The sequence below is a fragment of the Ochotona princeps genome, chromosome 18 (assembly GCF_030435755.1).
Source record: "Ochotona princeps isolate mOchPri1 chromosome 18, mOchPri1.hap1, whole genome shotgun sequence".
Classification (NCBI taxonomy): Eukaryota; Metazoa; Chordata; class Mammalia; order Lagomorpha; family Ochotonidae; genus Ochotona; species Ochotona princeps.
In genome coordinates this window covers 10603008-10627119 of record NC_080849.1, presented here as the reverse complement: position 1 = coordinate 10627119, position 24112 = coordinate 10603008, and the positions used below count along the sequence as shown (strand labels likewise).

Sequence of the window (24112 nt, the reverse complement as noted above, 5' to 3'; positions counted from 1 at the left end):
AGGAGAGACAGAAAGATCTTCAATCTACTGGTTCACTCCTTGAGTGGACATAGTGGCTGGAGCTGAGCCAGTCCAAAGACAGGGGCCAGGAGCTTTTTCCAGGTTTCCCATGCGGATGCAGGCTCCCAAGACTTTGGGTCATCCTCTGCTGATATCCCAGGCCATAAACAGGGAGCTCAGCTCCCACATGGGATCCTGGCACGTGCAGGGAAAGGATTTCGCCACTGCACCATCACCAAGCCCTATACATTTATATCTAAAACTTTTTTTTTAATATAGTTTTTTCTTTGAAGATTTTTTTGTTTTGTTTTTATTGGAAAGGCAAATCCATTTGCTAGTCCATTCCCAAGCAGCCACTTCTTCAGGGTTGCCCACAAGTCTGCAAAGTCCCAAGACCATGGGCCGTCCTCTGCTGCTTTCCCAGACTACAGGCAGGGAGCTGCATGGAAGGTGGAGCAGCCGAGACACAGACCAGCACCTATATGGGATCCCTGCATGCTCACGGAGAGGATTTTATCCACTGAGCCATGGCACCAGGCCCCTGCAAGTCAATTTTTATTACTCATTTCACTCAGCCTTTAACAAATTTATCCTTTATTTTCCAAAGTTATGACTACATTTGACATATTAGAGTCATAAAAATGAGTGCAATCTCTTTTCCAGCTTGTGTTCAGTTTGTTGCTATCTACAACTTTTTATGTTTTACTACTGCAATAGGCTTACTTTATCATATTAGTTGTTACTCTTCCCCAGCATTTTTTGCTAGCTCATTGTATGCTGTGCTGTGGGGAAGAAAAAGAAACTAAAGGGCAGTAATACATGAATTTACTGATACATTCAGAAACTTGTTAGTTGGTCGCCTATGTTCCTAAGTGACAACTTGACTTCAATTTTGTTGTTTGTATATTTCCTGATAGAATGTCAGATTGCCCTTCCCCTTACAGAGTCAAGTTTTTCTTTAAGCTCTCCTAATTTTTAGCAAGTTTGCTTTTTCTGCAATTTATTAATGCTGTTTTGTTTTAAAATTTTTTCCTTACTTTGAAAGTAATAGTGACTCATTGGAAAGTTTTTTACCACTAATTCAAATTTTCAGTATAAATTATCTGAAGTAATGAGACTTAACATAGTAAACTATTTCTGCAAGCATAGTTCTTCACTACTAGGATATTTTAAAAGCCATTTCAAAGTCATTTTTCAACTAATCTGGAGATTAGTATTTTAATACTTTGTATTTAACTATAGAGAGTCAAAATTCATGGGAATTAAATTGGTAAAGTAAATGTTAATAAAAGATTATACCTATTAATGTTGTAAAACAGCACCATCCAATGAAACTTTCTGCAGTTGTATAATATTCTATAGCTGAGCTATGTCATAATGAAGTAGATAATCTCCACTTCTGTTATTTAACCTCAGAATTGTAATTAGCATATGCGAAGAAATTAATCTTTTCATGTGTTTTTCATTTAAATTTAAATTGCCATAGGTGCCTAATGGCTGTCATATTCAATACAGATCTAAATAAAAATCAACATATTATGTTACCTTATATCATTATGGAAATAGATATGCTTAACAACTATCTAATTAAAATAGTTCCCAAATCAAGATATTTCCCCTTATTTGGTAACACTTTTCTAATTAAGGATCAGTGATTATGGTATTTAGTTCTTCAGAATTGCTTGGAAATTCACTATTGGTATTTTTTTCTCCGTAGGAAGAAGACCGAAAACTGTTAGTTGGATTCTTAGAAGATGTAATGACTTTGCTTTCCTTATCTCATGCTCCTCTTGATAGCCTGAAGGCTTCTTTTGTGGAACTGGGGTAAAAAAAAAAGATTTTCATAAATTTTTTTTTTTTACTTTTTACCCAACTTTATTAACAACTGAATATTTCACAAAGAAAGAAACTTTCACAAGGATTCTTTCACTTAACCTTCACAACAGCCCTGTGTGGTGGGCGATAAAATGTTTTTAAAGACTTATTTATTTTTATTGCAAAGGCAGATTTGCAGGTAAAAGGAAAGACAGCAAGATCATCCTTATTCTGGCTTCATTCCCCAAATGGCCACCATAGCGAGAGTAAGCCAGTCTGAAGCCAGGAGCTTCTTCCAGATCTCCCAAGAACCCATGCCATCCTCCACTTCGTCTCCAGGCCACAACTAGGGAGATGAATCGGAAATGGAGCAACTGTGACTTGAATTGGCCCCATATGTAATACTGGCACTTAAAAGCAGAGGATTAGCCATTTGAGCCATTGTGCCAACTCTAATAGCTTGTAATTTTTCAGAAGTACATGAAGAGGAAAGATAACCTACTTAGGAAGCTAAGAACCAAATAATGAAGGGAAGTCCCAGGATGATGGGCATGGGAAGTCCCACTACAATAGTTTGCAGCCGACCAAAAGGATCTCCATCCAAATGGAAGCAGAAAGATTTCCAAAAGGGCGGGAAAAGATTTAGAGAAACAGCTGAAGATAAACAAATACATCATTGATCACCAAAAAGAGGCTTACAGTGTTTTTAAATTGGATTTTTTTTATTGGAAAGTCAGATATAGAGAGAGGAAGATCCTTCATCTGTTGATTCACTCCCCAAGTGTCCATAACGTGGGGAGTTGAGCCAATCCGAAGACAGACTGGAGCCTCTTCTGGGTCTTCACGTGGTACAGGGTCCCAAGGCTTTGGGCCTCCTCGATTGCTTTCCCAAACCACAAGCAGAGAGCTGGGTGGGAAACAGGGCTGCCGGGGTTAGAACCGGTGCCCATATGGGATCCCAATACGTGCAAGGCAAGAACTTTAGCCACTAGTCTTCTGTGCTGGGCCCTTAAATTGGGTTTTTAGAGTACATGTTTTAAGTATAAGAGGACTGGCTTAAAGATCACTTTCTTGGTTTTGTGATTTAAGAATATTAAGAGAGGTTGTTTTTTATTTTGTTTAGATAAAGATTTTTAATGGTTTGCAATCACTAAATCATAATTTACAGAATAGGGTTAGTATGCAAATATTTTCGTTGAAGTAGTTGGAAAATACTGTCACGTACCAGTTTGCACAAAATTTGTTTTCCAATTGAAAGGCAGCTCCTTTAGGCTCCTTTCTCCATTGTCTTCAGTTTGCTTATTCTTGTCCTTAAATGCATCATCTGATTACTAAAGTAGTTTTATCTCAGTCTGTACTAACAACAGGCTCCTGGTTCATTAATAAAATGACATCTGGAGAGGCTTTACAGGATGAATTGATTTTATTTCATTTCACAGCCACCATATGTCATAAGTGAAACTGCACAGCTTTCCGAATTTTTACCAATGGAGATACTAAGACTCGCAGAGGTGGTAACTCGTATATCTAAGTCCTCATTCTAATCTAAAGAATTGAAATAGCTGCTACAATTGCACATGGTTAGGGAAGCTACAAGTGTGACTTCTGAATATGGCTTGTGGTTTTGTAAGGTAACTTCCTCTTTTAAAAAAAAATCTTGGCTGTGACCTATTAATCCATAGAAAGTGAATTTAGGTCAGCCAATATTTGTGTCATTAAAATTCCTTGTACATAGTGTTTGTCAGTTCTCAGTAAAACCCCATAGCTCTCAGTTTTAACGTTTGTGTTTTTATTCCAGTGCAAATCCAGCCTACCATGAGCTGCTGTTAACTGTTTTATGGTATGGTGTTGTCCATACATCAGCACTTGTGAGGTGTACTGCTGCTAGAATGTTTGAGGTACGTCAACAAATGAATCTGTTTGTTAGTTAACATTATTTTATTTAGAAGAGGGAAAGGGGGTTATTTTTTATGCAATGCATTTATATGCTATGTTATTCTGATATTTTATGATACCTAGTTGTGTACTGTGTGATGGGGCAGAAATTTAGCTTTAACTTAACTAAGAATGTTTTCTAGCCTTATTGGTTCCTTTAATGTTGTTCTGTAATAAATCATGTTGCTCAAATTCCATGATGTAGTAATCTGACTATATTTTTCTGATTACGAGAGTAATTGGACTATTAAAAGAAAGTAAAATAGCATAGGTTATCTTTCAGGTTGCTAAATTATTAGCACAAAAACCAGTTTTTATCATTATGAAAATGCTTGCTTTATTGATTACTCCTATTGCTCTATTTCTTTCTGGAATATCACTTCTGTGTATTAGCTACCAGTAAACTTATAAGAGACTGTTCATAGAATTTATCTGAACCGTATTACCACCAACAAAGCTACAGATGAAATGCCCATCTTTTGTGTCCATTTTGTAGCAAATTAGGTTGTTGCTGAGATGTTTATATTGACATGTTTTAGAACTTTAATTGAACACTTAAATCACTTTAATGGTTTTATTGTTTGGAAGCATGGGTTGAACATTTTCAACCTGCCTGTGTTTTTTCCTCTCTGCTGCTTAGTGACCTTGTAAATTACTTGAACTTTTCACTGCTTTAGTTTCCTCTTCTGCAAAATGAAGATGGTTTAAGAAAAAAAAAACTTTTCCTCCAAATCTGGCATCCTTGCCACTCAGTTAAAAAAAAAAATGCTCATCTCAAAGAACTTTTGTTAATGTTTATAAAACTCTTGTCTGAAACATATGAGCTTATGGTAAATTTAACTGTCATGATTATTGTTTTATTTCATCAACACTAATCACAGCACTTACTAACAGAAAGTTGAAAATCTTCTGTTTTCCCCTCAGTTATTACACCTATTTGGTTTAAAAGGGAAAAAAAAAAAAATAAACTAGAATGCAGAACTCTGTCAATGTGAATGCCAAAATAGCTCTGGCTTACAATACCTGTTATTTGATTTATTAAGTGTGCTGAAACAAGGGTATTAACATAAAGGAAAAGTCTGTCTTTACTTCCTTTCTTCTTCCTAAAATGAAAGCATCCTTTTAAATGAAAAGCTGTTTCTTTAATGTACTGTCTACTTGGCTTTTTATCCTAAGAACCATGAAAGCTGTTTCTTCCTCTTAAACCCTTTGTTTCCAAAATGTATGTATGTACTGGTGAAGCACAGCGTAGAAATAAAAATAAATTTAAATCCTCCCTTTTGTTTTTGCTTATTCCTTTTGTTTTGCTCCTTTATTTCTCATTACATGTAAATCTTGTCTGATTTGGTTTCGCTTTTTTGTCTGTTTTTATTTTTTGCTGTTGTCCTGTTCTGGAAGCATACCTATGCTCAAGCCATTTTCAGTGTCCTCTTAGATTGGTTTTGAATATCTGAGTCTAGTTTGAGAGATTATTTTAGTAGTTGTTTTATTTGTTAATGGTAACATTTCACTGAGTATGTCAGTTATCAATAGGAGAAATTAAATGTTTCTTTTTGTCAATCATCATCTTGAATAAAATTATAATAAAAGAATAAACATTGCTTGTAACATTTTTTTACTAAAGCCTATTATTTAAAATTAGTCCATTTTTTCAGTTTTTTAATCTTCAAGAAGAACATTTTCTTTTAATCAGACAAGAAACAATTTTCTCTTTTTTAAAGATTTATTTAATTTTATTGGAAAGTCAGACAGAGAGGAGGATCTTCCCTCCGATGATTCACTCCCCCAGTGGCTGCAATAGCAGGAGCTGCACCAATCCAAAGCCAGGAGCCAGGAGAGTTATCCAGGTCTCCCACACGGGTGCAGGGTCCCAAGGCTTTGGGCCATCCTCGACTGCTTTCCCAGGCCACAAGCAGGGAGCTGGATGGGAAGCAGGGCTCGGAGATAGGAATCAGCACCCATATTGGGTCCCCACATGTACAAGGCGAGGACTTTAGCCACTAGGATACTGTGCCAGACACCCAGAAACATTTTTTTTTTATCTATTTTTATTTTATCTGAAAGTCAACGAGACAGAGAAAGAGAAACAGAGAGGTTTTCAGTGTGCTGGTTCACTCCCCAAAAGCCGGCAACAGCTAAGGCTGGGCCAAGCCAAAGCTGATAGCCTGGAAATTAAGCTAGATCTCCCAAGTGGTTGACATCACTGCTGTTCCCTAGGGTCTGCATTAGCAGACAGCTGCAACAGAAAGAGTTGGGACTGGAACCGGGCACTATGGTATGGTCCCAACAGTGCCTTAGCTGCTGCACCAAACGCCCACACGCTCTTGAGAAGTGAAACCTGGATATACCACCAGACTGGATTCTGACTGGAATTTAATACCGCCCTTGGTTGACGCTGAGATGGCAGGGTCAAAAGGGGAAAAGCACAGTCAGACTTGCTATTTTCATTGTTAAATAGAGATCGTTATAGCAAATTGATGGATTATTTAACAAGAAGAAATTTCTGTGTGGTATAATAGAGATGCAAGAAAGAACGCCATGTCCCTGTTTCTTTCGTCAGTCTCGAGGAAACTGGGCACTTGGCATTAGAGCAGAGCTCAGTGAAGGAGGACTGCTGCTCTGCCGCGCCCACGCGCACTCTAGCTCTGAGACCCTGGGCGAGGTTTCGCCATCTCCTCAAAAACGCCAGCACTGTGTGACCCACTGAGCAGGTGTAAAAGATCAAATGCTTTGTGCTGAAGTATAAATTCATAGCTCTTTAAGTTACTTTCATCTTTTGGCTTAACAGCGAAATAAAAGTTTAAAATCTCAGGGCAGTGAAAAAGTAACTTGTGCCCTAGATTGTCCTGCTTTTCATGCTTTTGGTGGACATAAAATAACGATAGATTCATACAAAGAAGGTTTAGCTTAACAGAAATTAAATTTGCTGTCTCATTTTCTCCTTAACACCTGTAATGTTTAAGATACTAATACAAGTTCTTTTCTTATTTTATTCCTTTCTACTTATTTGTTTTGTAATAAAAATTATTTCAGAATATTGAAGTATATTCCACAATGAAGCAGTCGGTAGACGGTAACAGATTATTACGAAGATAAGGACCGTCACATAAACTGAGCTGTTGTGCGGGTGCTCGCTCTCTCTCCCTCTCTCCCTCTCTCCTTCTCTCCTTCTCTCCCTCTCTCCCTCTCTTTCCCCACCCTCTCTTCTCCGTCTCTCTCTCTGATGTGTTGTGTAAGAAGAATGTTTTATGCATACAACATTAGGTTTTCGTTATAAACATTTCACGATGTCATTGATCTTTTCTGATGACTGATTCTGTTACTAGATCAGCGAATTGATTGGAATGTAATGTTAATTTATGCTTACATTATAAAATTGAGAATGGAGTCGCCCTTCTCTGTTGAACTTAAAAAATTCGGTACTATTCCTTTAAGAAAATGCTTGTGTTTCAATGTTGTACTCTTGCAAATTAGCACTGGTCATTAAGTAATTTTAGATAGATATAGAGATAGTTCTACTCATTTGTTTTAAAATTTCTTTGAGCTTTTAGAGATGCAAAACAATTATTTAATGAAACTAATATATCACAAATCATACATTCATGGTAGAGTCATAATTTAAACTCTCACTTTTTAGTGCTGCTACGTCAGCCACGTATTTGGTGCTTTTGATACTTTATGCAAGTTGGTAGCATGAAGATCCTTTGGGGAAGGAAGATAATCTAGCCATTTCCATGTGAGAAAGATACATTTCGAAAGATTATACATCTACCATCACGTGACTAGTAAATTACCAGAGAGCTTGAGTCTGAAGGCAGCTCTGACCCCTAAGCATACTATTTTCTGGAACGGTTTGCTTTATGTCTCTGTGTCATCAGGACGGAGTTTTCCTGTATGGTTTTTCAGTTTACTTACTGTGCAACAATCTTAAGCAGTTTAATGGTAACTGATAGCCATTTGTCTTTGGTTTCAAACAGCCCAGCCTGTACCTTTTAGGTCACAGTAAAATCACAGCATAAAGTTTTAATCATTGAACCCAAAATGTGCCTTCTTTCTAGATCCTTTTTCTAAAAAGGAAAGTTTACTTTCAGGTTACATTTTAATTGGACATGGAAATTGTATATGCTATTTGACCAAAAGGACAAAATAACTATTGCATTGGTGACATAATCTGTTTTCATGGACTGATAGGCTATTTAAGCTCATTTTCTTCCTCAGCATTCTCTGCCTTTGTAAAGCACTCTAGTAGCAATATTTGCTTAGCTTCTAATTTTGGTTTTGCTTTTGTGTTTTCTCTTTCCCTTGGTTGTTCCTTTCTTCTTCCCATGATGCACTGTTTGCTCTTTCCATGCACCACCTGTGACTACCCCCTGCGCTGACCAATCAGCTGTTGGTGAAGGGGGTGAATGAGACTCTGGTAGCTCAGAGGGTTGTTCCTGCTCTCATTACTCTCTCCAGTGACCCTGAAATGTAAGTGTTGTCCCTGCTTCATACATCCAGCAGCCCTTCCCAAACGGCCTGTCAAGAAGTAGCCATCAGCTTCTTTTAAATTCAGACTCTCAAAGATAGCAATATTCGATTGATTATTTTTAAATTTTATCATATGATTATTATCTTATTTTTAAGTCAACCCTCAACAGTAAGCCTTATTTGAAAACTATATATTGAAGAAAATGTGCTGCTTTTAATACTCAGTAAACATTTCCAAAACCTAAAGCATGCTGATGGACTGTTTCTAACAAGCCAACAAGGGATGCTCTGCTAATCTCACTAACAAGTTGTTAAGAGTAAGCGTAGTGGCATGAACCAAAGGCTTAACATTTTAATGTCTCCTGTGGGTGACTAAGCCAGGAAAGGCCAGTGAGTCTGCCTCTGCCCATCCTCAGTCACAGCTAACCCAGTTCTCATTCCAGTTTACCAAACCATTTTTTATTGCATGTTGACTGGTTTACAGCTGACTCTTCGAGGCATGAGTGAAGCGTTAGTTGACAAGCGGGTTGCTCCGGCCCTTGTTACCTTGTCCAGTGATCCTGAATTGTGAGTTTCACAGACTGCGACCTAAGTTATCCTGCCTGTCTTTATGAGCATTCTTGGTCTGCTTGTTTTTATTTTTGTTTTTGTTTTAATTTAATTTGTCATTGCTAGAGGCTAATAGAGTGTATTTACTTTGTACTTATTTGATATACATTTTAATAATACCCATTTTTCATCTCAAAGAAAAATTTCAGTGTCTTTCTTCTTTAATTTTGACAGCTCTGTCAGGATTGCCACAATACCAGCCTTTGGTACTATTATGGAAACAGTTATTCAAAGAGAGGTAGGAAATCATTGACATTTTTTGTTATCTGTGTCCTGCTGAAGTGATAATGAGATACCACCCTGACATCCTTGGTGATGAGGGTGGGAATCACTGAGCCTCTTTCTATTCTTAGTTACTAATGTCCTTGGAGGAGAATTTTGATGTTTCAAAACACGATAGCCTAAAAAGGGTGTATCTCCATATTCTGAGGAAATCTTCAGTTTTTAATCTCAGAAAGTTAGCTATAAATGTTGTATTTCAACTCTACCTGGATTTTGTGCTTTCAAAGAAACCTTCAAATTGTCTAGTTCCAAAGCCTGCTGATAGGTTTCCAGCCAATCTGTATAAACTCAGGATTGCCAATTTACATAGATTTGAAGTTCTGCCAGAGAGCATTAGGGACAAGGGGGCATCCATGTTCTAATAACTGTGTTGTTGATGGCAAGCTGTAAAAAATCATTTAATATCATCCATGACCAGGTGTCTCATTGTACAAATCTTATCACACCTGTTTCAGATTACTTGGGTTTTTACCTCAAGTTTTTTAGGTTCTATCTGCAACATTAAGTTTAAGAAACTTCCGAAAGTTAGTAACAGAATTTTATTCTTTGGTATGATGTTGGATATATCTGAATGCAAATAAAAACCCCTATAAATCAGAAAATAAAATAGTTGTGTTCACCTTACCTAGTCACCAAAACAAACTATATATATAAATATATATATATCCTGTAAATTCTAGTCTTGAAGAGTTTTGTTGTGATAGAAATGCTTTCCATTTTTTTTACTTATATATTTCACTGATGAAGCAACCCCCCAAAAAAGCACATCATTCTGCAAAGCTTGCAGTCTCTGCAGAATTTCAACATATTCTTAAATCCTAAAATAAAGATGTGTTTTAAGGAAATGTGAGTAAGCTGTAAGTCATTAATGACTCATTGCTCTCAGAAGGTAAATAGTTGGATAACTTACACTGTGATTTGTTTCAGGAATTGTAATTTAGAAACATCATTTTAAACTTATTCCCTTATCTCTAATCTTTTTGTTGATGGCCTTTTAAAAATATCTGTCAGAATTTTTTTTTGTTAAGAAAAGACTGGATAAGCCTAAATAACAGATTTTTTTCAATGCCAAAAGACTAAGCAAATGCTTATTCTGAAATGTCTACCTTCATCTGGCTGTAAATTTTTTAAGTCTGCTACAAGCTATGTTTATACCTTTTAGCAATTTACTCAGTTTCTAATACTCTGTAAAATAATTATGTAATATCAAATTCTAAGCTGCTGGAAAGAGTGAAGATGCAGTTGGCTTCTTTCCTGGAAGACCCACAGTATCAAGACCAGCATTCTTTGCACACAGAGATCATAAAAACATTTGGCAGAGTCGGTCCTAATGCAGAACCCAGGTTCCGAGATGAGTGTAAGTTGCATTATTTTTACTTTTTCCCTAAACTTTAATACACAATCAAAGTCAGAAACTCCTTTGAGGATTTATTGTGTGTAATGCCTTGCCACACTTTCATGTTTGCTGTAAGCTGAACGTGAAACAGGTTAGTTACTGTGATTTGATTAATCTTATTATATTTAGTGGATAGTTTTTTATACTATATATTGATCGCTGTAAGATTTATAGAAATACACATGAACTTCAAGTTATTTTAGAAACACTTCTCATTTGTTGCAAAATATTGTTTTAACTTTAGTTGAAAGGGTTTTCTTACTTTTAAGGCACTTTTCTGTGTCTAGACATACTCTTTTGAAAAATGTGCATTTCTTTGGTAGAGGATGCCATTCAGCGTAGTAAGTCAACTTCTGTCAGTCCTGGCCTGTTAAACTGCTGAGTGATCTGAACAGTTGTCTGCTGAAGCATTTTCTGCAGCTTCTCTTTTTGTGGGCTTCAACCTTTATGACACCAGTTTGTGGGGAAAACATCAAAGAATCCAAAACTTATTATTCTAAAATCAGGTGTATTTGCATTACCATAGCCGTTTGGTTTTAGCAATGGGCATGCTCTAAAGAGAGCCACGGATTGGGCTATTTTATGGCAACGCAAAGTAAGCTTCTTCAACAGACTGATTCTTCCATATGCAGTCTTCCATTGTCTGTAAGCATTTTTAAGGTAAGAGTCATAAAGAAAAAATAGTAAATCATGATTGGGCCTACAGCAGCAACTTTAAGGTTTGTTGAGAATCAGGGTACTTATCAAGCAACAGAAACACCATCGTGAGAGATTCTTTTTCACTGGGAGACTGTGAATTCATAACTAGTTAAATAAAACCAACAGAAAATGGTCACTATTTTACTTAGCCACAGAATATTTCTCCCCTTCATCATATTAGTTTTACAGGTGATCCTCATATGACACCTAGTGGGACTTTGATCTTGCTGAGGCGGTCATGCCTCTGAAGCATGTCGAAAGATCTAGACAAGCAGTGGCACTTGTGGTGAGGCTAGGTTAAGAAGCAAAACCTCAAAAATGGGGTCCAATAGTACTGGATAACACACGATACACAAGATATTACTGAGATAATATGAGAACAATCAGTCTGCATTCTTAGAGCCCCTGCTGCAATTTTTTTTGCTGGTGTCTCTGGCGCCATTTGTACTCAGTAGTTCTAGAACTTGTTATTTCTGAAATCATACTGTTAATATCCTGATCTCACTGTCCAGAATTTTTAAGAATTTTCTTAAATAATCCTTACTTTTATTTGACTGTTTTCTTTATAAGATGAATGCTTGCTTATTAAATTTTTAAGAGTTACCAGGGCCCTGGTACATGATAGCATAGTGGTTAAGGTCCTCGCCTTGAACGCCCCGGGATCCCATATGGCCACCAGTTCTAATCCTGGCAGCTCCACTTCCCATCCAGCTCCCTGCTTGTGGCCTGGGAAAGCAGTTGAGGACGGCCCAATGCATTGGGACCCTGCACCCACCTGGGAGACCTGGAAGAGCTCCTGTCTCCTGGCTTCGGATTGGCACAGCACCAGCCATTGCGCTCACTTGGGGAGTGAAACATCGGAGGGAAGATCTTCTATTCTGTCTCTCCTCCTCTTTGTACATCTGCCTTTCCAATAAAATAAATAAGTTGTAAAAAAAAATAATAATAAAGAGTTACCTAACAGAGAGGAAAGAAAATTTCTTGTATTAATAAATCCAAAATAGCTATTGAAGATAACTTGGGAAAAGATTTAGGTTGGAAATACCCACTTTTTGGATAGATTTCTTCAACCTGAAGCCTGCTACAGTTTGCTATATACTCACAAAATATACTCATTCAAATTCCTTTCACATTCTGAAAAAACCAAACTTTTTCAAGACACTTTTTTGTTGTTGTGTTTACTTTCCTGTTAACTGACTGTCCTTTTGCTTTAAAACTTTACCCCGATACAATTTTAAGTTAGAGTATTTTTTTTCTTAAACCATCAATATTTTTTGGATGATATCTATTTATTTTTATTTTTTTGGTTTTTTTATTTTGATAATCTTTACATAGTTGATTAAGGCACAAAGGGTCAAGGACTACAGGAAAGTGGGTAAAACCATTCTTTCCACATTCTTTCTTTCTTTTTTTTTCTTCCATGGGGTAAGGGGAAGATAAAGGGAAAAACCCCACCCAGCTTCCCACCCATCCCAGGTTCCTGATGTGGGGCATGCTCCAAGAGCACTGCTCAAGTGATACATGTCAGTGGGCATTGAAGCCTAGTTCAACCTATCCAGCCCACACACATGCTGTTGATTGCCATCCTGTCTAGCCACACCTGCCCCAATCCTGGTTCTCCTGCTCTCCAATGGGTTTGGTAACCCAAGAGGGAGGTGCCCACTCTTTCCCTACTGGGCCCACTCCCACTCCCAGATCATGTACTCTCCAGGTGGTTCTGTAGTTTAACTTGACAGAATTAACCCCCAGTGCCAGCATCTGCCAGCTGATGCTGCGGCAAAGCCCAACCAACTCTCACCCACTCTGATTTATGCTTGCATCAGTAAGAACAATCAACCCAGCCTGGCTTTTCCCTGATCTAGTTCACATGAGGCCCATAGGTGTTGGTTGTATCACTGCCTGGTATGGTCTGCCCCAATTCCAGCTCATGCTCTCCAGTGGGAGTGGTTGTCCAGCAGGGGGACCCTCCGCATTCCCCCTGCCAGCTTTGCTCCCTCCCTGCCTGGTTCTCACGTGTGCTGGTTGGGTGCTGTGGCCCGGTCTGGCACGGCCCATTTCGCCTTGGTGTTTGCCAGTGGGTGTTGTAGCCTAGCCCAGCCCAGCCCAGCCCAGCCCCTATTCCAGCTCATGCTGGTGAGGGTTACAGCCTAGCCCAGCCCAGCTGGCACCCAGTCCCAGCCCTAATGAGTACTAATATGTGTTGCGGCCAAACCTGGCCCCAACCCACACTCCATTCTGGTACTCAGATTCGTCAGCAGGTAATGTGAACTGGTTCAGCCTGATCTGCCCCCCTGACCTGCGCCTAATGTATGCTGGTGGATATAATTCCCTCTAACCTGATGTGTTTATAGATAATTCCCTTTGGGAATATAAAAGTAACAGGAGTATCAGTGAGAGAAGAAAAGACAGAGTATATTCCATCCACTGGTTCACTGCAGGTATTTGCAATGTGCAGAACCAAGCTGGTCTGAAGGTGGGAGCCAGGAGCCAGGAGCCCATTGTAGGTCTCACATGAGTGTAGAGGCCCAAGCACTCGGGCCATCCTCTGTGCTTTCCCAGGCCATAAACAAGAAGTTGAATCAGAAATGGAGTGCCTGAGACTCAACTGGTGCCCATATCTGATGCCAACACTGCAGATGGTCTACTATACCACCATGCTATGCCCTGAAATACAACTTTATTACAATTCCTGTGTATTTATCTTTATTTTTAAAATTATGCCTATGTAAATTATAAACCTTTCCCAGTTTTTAACATCCTACCGCTTGAGACAAATGTTATAGTGCAGTGAGTTAAGCCACTGCCTGGGATAGCGCTTCCAACACAAGTACCTGTTCAAGTCCTGTTGCTCCACTTGTGATGCAGCTTCCTATTAATGCTCCTGGGAAAGCAACAGAAAATGGCCTGAGTGCTTGAGCACCTGCCACCTGCATGGGAGACCCGGATGGAGCACCTGCCTCTGGCTTCAGTCTGGCATAGCTGTGATTGTTGCAGCCATTGGAGGAGTGAACCAGCAGTGGAAAATCTATAACTCTGACTTTCAAGTAAATTTTTTTAATGCAACTGCTTTAATCAGCTGTCTCCAATTGGTGGGTTAACAATTCAATGACCTAATTAGTCAGATATGGTAGTCTAGGACAGTAACTGTTTACTGAAATTTGAATGTTATCTTAAATTTCTGACATCTTGAGAACTTGCGAAATTTTTATAATTTTTAACTGCCTCTAGTCTGAAGTTCAGTTCCTATCTGTTTGTCTTCTGGGCAAGCAATTTTAAGGCAATGTTGTGCCGTATGACTGCTGCATTTCTGAGGGCAGCGTTTATGAAAATCAGACTCAGGAGCCAAGTAATGAAGGGGTCGTGCATGAGCAGATAGAGTGCCAGGAAGGTAAGCTTTAGCAGTGGAGAAGAAAATCAGCTCGTGTTAGCAAGTCGCTCGCAGAGACACTGGTACTGTTGAGGCCTGAACTGTTGAGGCCAGAGCGTGAAGCCCACAACTGAATGCTTGGAGATCTGAGCCCTATTTTCGCTAGAGTTCCCCTTGAGTTTTAGTTTTGACAACTCAAAAATTCCTCCAAGAAGGGCGTTTGTGACACTATCCTCAGGGGTTTTTTTTGTTGTTGGATTTTAACAACACAACAGTAGCTGCCCCTGAAGCTCTTTTTCCAAAGAACTCTGGTTCCAGGCAACTGAAGTGTATTCAGCTGGCTGTCTTGGGCACATGGGCAGCTCATTGCTACTCAATCATTTCTTTTTTTTTTTTTTTTAAAGATTTATTTATTTTATTACAAAGTCAGATATACAGAGAGGAGGAGAGACAGAGAGGAAGATCTTCCGTCCGATGATTCACTCCCCAAGTGAGCCGCAACGGCCGGTGCGCGCAGATCCGAAGCCGGGAACCAGGAACCTCCTCTGGGTCTCCCACGCGGGTGCAGGGTCCCAATGCATTGGGCCGTTCTCGACTGCTTTCCCAGGCCACAAGCAGGGAGCTGGATGGGAAGTGGAGCTGCTGAGATTAGAACTGGCGTCCATATGGGATCCCGGGGCGTTCAAGGCGAGGACTTTAGCCGCTAGGCCACGCCGCCGGGCCCAATCAATTGTTTCTTAAGCTGTCACTTTTGGCAGGCTTTTATAGCTCTTTTTTTGTGGTGTGGGGTGGATTTTGTGCCCATGGAATGACTTGCAACAGCCACGAGTGGTATTTGACATTTCTCTTTCCTAGAATTTGGGAAACTAATAGTATTATGAGGGAGTGAAATGTGTTATTCAAAGAAAACATGTTTGTCTTTTATTTAAAAGCAATGGTAGTATTTAGTTTTATTTTAAAAAATAAGCTTGGGACTGATGTTGGCATTGGGTTGGAAGAACAGTCCTCCACCTTTGGTGAGGTGCGCCCTACCCGTGGGTCTAACCCGGTTGGGAAAACTGCGTCCTGCTATGCAAGAACACTCGAAGCCCTGGCTGGGCTGTTCAGGCATGGTTAGGAGAAAAATGAATTTCACCTGGTACAGCAACAACTGCTTCAAAGGGACCAGCTTCAAAGGGATTTAGCTTCCTAGTAATGCTCCTGGGAAAGCAGCTGAGGATTTTTCAAGTGCTTAGTTCCCTGCCCCTACATGGGATACCAGAAAAAATGTCTGATTCCTGACTTTGGCCTGGCCCAACCCTGGCCTTTGCCACCATTTTGAGGCGTGAACTACTAAATGGAAGATCTCTTTCTCTTTCTCTCTCTCTCTCTCTCTCTCTCTCTCTCTTCTCCTTCCTCCCTCCCTCCCTCCCTGGCTCCCTCTCCGCCGCCCCCCACTCTCTCTCCCTCTCTTTGTGCTCTTCAAACAAATTAATTATTTTTTTAAACTATCTTGCATGTAAGAATAAGTAACATAAGAGGTAGATTATTTGTGCATTTATATCTCTGTAATTTGGTACTAATGACAATGCTATAATTTGTTTCTCCCAGGTTACTTCTTATTTTGAAATCATACTCTCTGGGCCCAGCACAATAGCCTGGTGGCTGGATCCTCGCCTTGTATCTGCTGGGATCCCACACTGGCACTAGTTTATGTCCCAGCTTTCCCACTTCCCATCCAGCTCTCTGCCTCTGGCCTTGGAGAGCAGTAGAGGATGGCCCGAAAGTCCTGGACCCTGCACCGCATGGGAGACCTGAAAGAAGCTCCTGGCTCTTGGCTTTGGATTAGCTCAGCTCCAGCCATTGTGGCCACTTGGAGAGTGAACCAGCAAGCAGAACAGTTTTCTATCACTTCACTCCTTCTCTCTATAGATCTTCCTTTTCAATAGAAATGAACCTTTAAAAAAATAGAAAGAAAAAAGAAAGAAATACTTTGTTTCCAAGAGGGGAAAAAAGGCAGCTTAGGATGTGGATAATCCTTTAGAATGAAAACTTTACAAATTAATATAAGATTACTTTTAAAATGTGTGGTGGTTTTGCATGCATGATTTTGATAAAAAATGTAACTTGTTCTTTTTGTAGTTGTTATACCACATTTACATAAGTTGGCCTTGGTGAACAACTTACAAATTGTGGATTCTAAAAGACTGGATATTGCGACTCATCTTTTCGAAGCCTACAGTGCACTTTCCTGTTGTTGTATCCTTGCTCTGTCCAAGTGTATCTACATTGTATATAGCACAATCTTATGATGAGACTTGTCAAATATGGAGAGCAGAACTTTCCTTCAACTTCAATTTTATAGAAAATTGAAAGTCTGATTTGATTTTCCCTGTTCCTTAGTCTAGTTGTTTCATACTTTAGAAGTTATTTTGAAATTCTGTGTACTTGTCAGAATTATAGCTCTGAAACCATTAATGAGGTTCCTAACCTGAAATTTTTTTTTGTCAGCCAGGTAGATATAACAGATCAAGAAATGAAGGAGCAGAAATATAGCTGAAACTTCAGCTCACCAAAAACCAGCCCAGCCTTGCATAAATGTCATGGCATTTTTAAAAATGTGTGTCTATATTGATAGAATACTCTAAAATCACTTACAGAGAGATCACCTATTGGAAGATTGTCAGCCCAACATGACTATTCTTCAGTAACTATAGAGCTGAAAAAAGTCAGAGACCATGTTGGCCTATGTCAGCCACTGTATTATTAGACTAAGGCCCAGAGAAGTTCTGCTTTTCGGAGTCAAAAGCAAAACTGAATGAAGCAAAGGACTTTACCCATGTTCTCCTAACTAGCCTGTGCATAGTAAAATAAAAGCAGGAAGGAAGTAAAAATTAAGGCAACATGAACTCCAACTTCTAGGCTTTCATTAAAAATCAGAGGATTTGGGACAGGGAAATAGGCATTCCAAAGAGAGAAAAGCTAAATAAATCAAATAGAAGTGTAAAATAATGTGCTAGACAACATAATCAGAAAATCAGAACAGGAAAACAGGAATTGTAGAGAGAGGTTCCTTGGAACAGGAAAACAGGAATTGTAGAGAGAGGTTCCTTGTATTTCAAAGGGGAAAAAAAACAACATAAAGGAAAACTTTCAGGATTATTTTTAGTTTTACATTATTTTGTTGCAGTTCAGTGTCATGAACAAAGAGAATGTGCATTTGTTTTTGCTGTAATATAACAATAGGAGGTTATTTTTATCATTACAAATAAGAGAGACAGTAGAAAGGTAGAGCTGTCTGCCAAAGAACTATGTGCCCTTTTGGAAATGCTAAAATTTGCATTGCTGGGGCCAGCATCCCATGTGAGCAGTGGTTCGAGCCCAGGCTGCTCTACGCAACCATCCAGCATCCTGCTAACGTGCTGGGAAGGCAGCAGAAGGTGAGCTAAATGATTGGACCCCTGCTACCCATGCACGAAACCCAGGTGAGATTCCAGACTCCTAACTGTGGCCATTTGGGAAATGAACCGGCACATGTAAGTGTATCTCTCTCTCTCTCTCAAATATACAAATAAAATCTTAAAAACAAGCAAAACTTTCATCGGATACATAGTTGAGAGGTTTTATTTATGAATCTACTACAAATAAACTAACCATGTGGGCAATTTAACCATGTTTTTTATTAGTCTAGTTTATAATCACAACTTCTGTAGTTTAATAGTTTTGTGCCTCAGTGATACATGTGTCTGCTGTAAGCTTAATTCCACTAAAAGGAGAACTAATTATTATTCTTGATTTATCTTGTTGGCCTTTTTGACTTAGAGAAGATAGAGGAAGCAGAATGAGGAACTGATCATCTGAATTAGCAAGAAGGACCCTTACAAGAAAGGAATAGTAGTATGTCAGAGTTTGTGTTTCAGAGAAACAAGATAATGACTTACTTATTAAGCTTTATGAAAGTGAACATTTAAAGCTTAAACAAAACAGTAACGTATAACCTTATACAGCCAAAAGTTTTTAAAGGTATGTTCCTCTATCTAGACAAGTCAAAGATCAAAATCTATAAATCCAAATTGACTGAATAAGAAAGGTAGTTATTTCTAAAGAGCATGGAAATATACACAGAATGAATATTATTGTATGTTTCAGTATGCACAGAATAATACTGGAGTAAATACAATAAAAAGCGTTTACACCATTTTTGTAAGGGGAAGAACCATCTTCACAGTAGTCCCTGTTCAAATGCCAAAGTGTGGGCCCAGTGCGGTAGCTTAGTGGCTAACGTCCTAGCCCTGCCCTAGTCCTAGCCCCAGAATCCCATATTGGTGCCGGTTCGTGTCTTTGTTCTCCACTTTGCATCCAGCTCCCTGTTTGTGGTCTAGGAGAGCAGTGGAGGGTGGCCCAAAGCCTTGGCACCATGTACCCGCACAGGAGACCTGGAAGAAGCTGCTGACGCCTGGCCTCAGGTCAGCTCAGCTCCAGCCATTGTGGCCACTTGGGGAGTGACCAGCGGATGGAGGATCTTTCTACCTCTCCTTTCTGTAACTGACTTTCCAATAAAATAAATATTTAATAGTAGTAAGAATAATAAAATACTAGAAGGGTTAGTTGTGCATCAGTCAGGACTTAGGCTTAAATCGACAGAGTAGTCTGGCCACTAATGAATTCACGTTGTATTTTCTGTTCTTCCACTGCGTATTCTAAGCTGAAAGGAACAGGATTCCATCCAGCACTAATAGTGCCTTTTAATCAAAACACAGATTTTACTGCATACCTAACAGGAAGTCATGCCTTATAAAATCTCAGAAAATTTTAGAAAATGTGTAACCTGGGGAAGAGCTGAGGAATGAGCATTTAGACAAACGCTTCAAAGATTTGTACATAGAAAGAAGATTAAACACACCATGAAAATAGGAACGAAACTCACACTAACGGGCAGAGGTTTCAGCAAAGCTGATTATGTTTTTAAGGAAAGCTTTCCAGTAGAGCCATGTAAAAATATAGCGATCATTTTTATGAAATTGTGAATGTCTTGAGCATATAGCAGATAGGAACCTCCTGAGCATAATTTATCAATGAAGGAAATACAATTCCTGGTAATATGTGAGACTGACCGATCCATAAATTCCAGTTTTTAAGAAGAGTTGTGTGATTTCAAAAGGTAAGCCCCGGTTGTGAGTAGAAAGAAAGGAAAACAAGAGTGATTTATGATTTACCTCTTCTCTCCAAATACAGTTCTCAACCCATAGCCCTATTTCTTTAGGTCAGACTTGGCTACTGTTCCAAAGGTCACTCGCAGTTACTTACATCTTGGAGGTACTTTCCCCATATCTAGAAAATAAGACTGTATGATCATTAGGTTGTAGCCCTGTTCATGTGCATGGCGATTGGTTCCACTACATGATATCTGTATTTTTAAGACCTGCTGAATGTATAGGTCACTTATTAAGTCTTTCATTATAGGAGCTTTGTTTATGAAAGATTTAGAGCTAAATTCTCAAGACAGTAGTTATATAAGGCACTGATTTTTTTTTGGATGAAATTCATTTTTTTCAGAAAGATTAATTTTTTGTAACAGAATTCATTTACTGGTGTTTTTACACTTTAATGCAGTATAGTACTAAATAAGAGCTATTTTTAAATGGATAGCAACTAAGATAACATGATAATGTATCAAAATTGGTCTGAATGAGCAAAACTGTTTTCTTCAGAAATGCATCTGGTATCCTGATTTCGTTGAATGTCAAAAATAATCAACTAAAATTCAAAGATGCCTAGGAACTGTGAATAGTACTAAACCTACAGCAACAGATCTTCCTACAGCAGAAGTGCTCCTATCCAACTCGGTCAGAACCAACAGTTTAACAGAGTAGTTACCATGAAAAATCGGAAAAATGGCATGCATGTGTATTTTAGATAACTCATTTTAACATTAAATATGTAAGTGAATGTTACCAATCCTTTGATGTAGGATTGAGACATTCTTTTATATGAATCTGCAGTTGTAGTTCAGTATCTTTCAAATAAATGGTATCTGTAATGCTGTTGTCCAGTTTTCAGAGTTCTTTGAAGAGGGTCCAGAAACATTTCTGATATTAAGTATAGAATTTTTCTAGATGTTTATGTTTTCCCCAGTCTTGTACAGTTGTCTTATGAATAATAATTAAACAGCTGGAGATGGTAGCTGGGAAATCCTGGAGCCTATTGAACTATATAATAGAATAATAAAATAAGTAAATTTTTAAAAATAGCAATTAAGCAGCAATGTTTTAAGCTATTTGATTTATTTATTTTTCCCCCAAAACTTCAAATTTAGTTGTCAGGAAAGCATTAGTTTTCTTTCTTTCTTTTCATGCTTAGGTCATGCTCATTTAAACATCTGATGATTGCATGATTTCATTTTAGCACTTGTTTCATGCATTTAAATAGGGTAATGAATAAACAGTTATAGAATGTTGCAATGATGAATACCACAGACATGGATTGGTGAGGACAAACACGGTTGGCCTTGATAAGTAGCTTATTCAATAGGAAGTAATCCTTGAAAAGGGGTTATTGGCCCTGAGCAAATAGATCCGTATTGTCCCAGCATTGTTGAGATAGCAAGTACTGCGTATGAAACCTCTATTCGTCTGGACATACCAGCATGGCTTCTTAAAGTCCCTTAACTGCTTTGTCTCAAGTCATTTCAGAGGACTTAATGGTAAATCACTTTTTACCTGGTCTCCGATGTTTGCGGACTGACATGGAGCATCTCTCTCCAGAGCATGAGGTGAGCCACTCCGATTCCCAGTGCCATGGCCATACAGTATCTGCCATACAAAGCTTCATGATTCATATTAGCCTTTTTTATGATGTGCTGGGCTTCATTTTTTAAAATCTAGCGCTTAGTGTCATCTTCTGGATTTTGTATTTATTTATATTATTTTTATTTATTTTGCATGTTGTGGTATCTTGAATGACTGAGTTTCAGCATCTTGGAGCCCCTGTTTTGTTAAAATAAGGATAACGCACACTCCTTCATTTTATATAATGAGAACTTACTGAGATACTGTATGTGAAATTATTTTTAGTTATGAAATGTTCATCTCTGGCTATCAGCTTTCTTTTTTTTATTATTTTTTAATTCATTAATTACATTGTATCATGTACATAGTTATCAGCTTTCTTAAAATCAGAATTCTGTTTCTCTATCTGCATTTTTTATTGCATTGTTTGTCTTTTACTTTCTCTCCTTTTTTTTTTTTTTAAGATTTATTTGTTTGAAAATCATTTAGAAAAGACCTCCCATCCACTGCTTCACCCCTCAGTTGGACACAACAGCAGGGAAGGGGCCAGTCCAAAGGCAGGAGCCAAAAGCTTCTGCCAAGTCTCCATTAGAGGTAGCAGGTCCCCAGCACTCGGGCCGTCTTCTATGCAAGGAGCACACAGACACCCACGTGGTATGCCAACATTTCAGGTAGTGGCTCTACTTCCTTTGCCACAGTGCTACCACCCCGCACCCCATCATTTATTTTTTATTCAGTCTGAAATATAAAAATTTGTTTATTTACTTATCTGAAAGTCAGAGTTACAGAGAGACAGAAAAAGATCTTTCATCCACGGATTCACTTCCCAGTTGAACTTTCCAGTTATATGTAGCACCCCAGCAATCTGTGCTTACTTTCAGTTCTCACATAGTCCGTGAGTAAGCAGGTCTCCCCACCCGGAGCATTAGCTCAGCCTCTTCCCTTTGGGTAAAGCAGTTACTCTTTCATCTTTAAGGTTTTGGTTAAATATCATCTTTTCCAAGAAACATCTTCTTAACACCGCCACATGATTTATAATGATCTTTAGCCAGGCCTGCCTAGTATCCCTTGTCTTACTGGATTTTTTGTTTGGTTGGTTTTTTCCAAACCGTTATCACCTTCTATTTATAATGTATCAATTGTTGGTGTTTACTATCTGTCTCCCTTACTAGAACATAAACTCCTCAAGGAAAGGACCTTGTCTCTTTCTTCAGGGTCTGCGAAGTGTCTGTAACACATGAAGTAGATGAGAAGTCATTACTTAGCGACCTTCGCGCCCAAACCATGAGCCATGAAAATTCAGGAGGGCTGTTCGGTTTCTGGTGAGAGCAGAAGCTGACATCACTCACTGCCAACAGTGGTCTTACCTCTTCAACACCATCGTGTGCTTTAGCAATCACAGAGCTATACTAAGTCTCAGGTGTAGACATTCAAGTAGACGAAGTTGGTTTTTTGCAACCTGGAGAAAACAAAGGGCATAGAATTGGATGGCTTTTACTAGAAAATACGAGTTTGATCATGACATAAATATACTAAACGTATGAAAGAACAATCATTGTATTTGTAATATTAGATAGGGAAGAATAAAATCAGATTTAGAAAGAAGGCAGTGATCATCAAAATAAATTTTTAATAATTTATATGATTGAGATCTCTTAAAGAGATTTATGCACCTAATCAATAATCCAATATGAATTCTCTAGTCAAAAAGTCAGCAGAGAGCTTAAATGTTTGATTTTTTAGATTATGAGGATATTAAAAATGTAGGGGTTGGTATTATGATGCCATAGGTTTAAGTGCTATTTGCAACAGCAGCATCACACATCTGATGTTAATTCAGATCTCAGCTACTGCGTTTCCAGTGCAATTTCCTGCTTATGCCACCTGAGAATGTAGTGCAGGGTGGCAGAGGTAATCACTTGAGCCCTGTCACCATATGGAATGCCAAACCAAATTCCTGGCTCCTGGCTTTGGGCTGGCCCAGCCACAGCTGTTGTTTAGGAATGAGCCAGCATGGAAGATCCTTGTCTGTTTCTCCCTCTTTGTCTGTCACTCTTTCAAAAGAATATATAACTTTTTTTTTAATTCTTTAAAGCTTTAGACTAAACTATAATATTGTACTATTACACTGATTTATTTCATGTAAATCTATTTTTTTCAGGTTATTTTAAGTTCTATGATAAAAGAATGTGAACAGAAAGTAGAAAACAAGACTGTGCAAGAGCCTCAAGGGTAAAATTTATCTTTTTTAAGGCTTCATCTGAACATCAACTCCTGTATACATTTGCTGTCGATGAGTATAATGTCTCATTTTGTGTTATTTGCACTCAGTGATTCTCAAATGCTGTTGGTTCATAAACCATCTCAGCATAATGACCCAGGGCATCCAGAGTTCAGTTGTCTACCACATACTCTGTTTGCTTCTCTCAACATTCTGACTCAGCCAAAGGATCCAATCAGAAGCTTTCAAAGAGACATTCATATGTAGCAGGACATGGGATTCATTGGCCAAAACAGTAAAAATGTGTGACAGGAATTATAAGATGTAACTGTTCACTGCTTAAAGCAATATACACTTGAGAACCTTATTGTCAAAGATGCTTCAGACCAAACTATGTACATTCAAGGGCTCAATGAATTTTGAATGTGAACATAGATGTGAGAAAATAAATTTGGGCGTAATAGCAAAAGTGGTATATATACAAATGGATTATATAGCTACTGCTACTGAAGTAAACTTAAACAGTTAATCTTTGAGTAGACTAAGAAGAG

General features: G+C 38.5%; 1 protein-coding gene across 6 annotated transcripts in view; it reads left to right on the top strand.

Annotated features, from left to right (window-relative positions):
- The window catches only part of RELCH (RAB11 binding and LisH domain, coiled-coil and HEAT repeat containing), a 106218-nt gene that overhangs the window by 75489 nt on the left and 6617 nt on the right, over nucleotides 1–24112 (top strand). For 2 of the 6 annotated variants that reach the window (XM_058677078.1, XM_058677075.1), the window contains 8 exons: nucleotides 1718–1824; nucleotides 3614–3713; nucleotides 8138–8220; nucleotides 9004–9067; nucleotides 10330–10468; nucleotides 16695–16811; nucleotides 21236–21324; nucleotides 23502–23572. In XM_058677078.1, coding sequence (XP_058533061.1) covers nucleotides 1718–1824; nucleotides 3614–3713; nucleotides 8138–8220; nucleotides 9004–9067; nucleotides 10330–10468; nucleotides 16695–16811; nucleotides 21236–21324; nucleotides 23502–23572 — 770 coding nt within the window. Of the gene's footprint in view, nucleotides 1–1717; nucleotides 1825–3613; nucleotides 3714–8137; nucleotides 8221–8704; nucleotides 8788–9003; nucleotides 9068–10329; nucleotides 10469–16694; nucleotides 16812–21235; nucleotides 21325–23501; nucleotides 23573–24112 lie in introns of those variants that run through there. The other 4 variants (XM_058677077.1, XM_058677076.1, XM_058677079.1 and 1 more) reach the window with 3 other exon arrangements.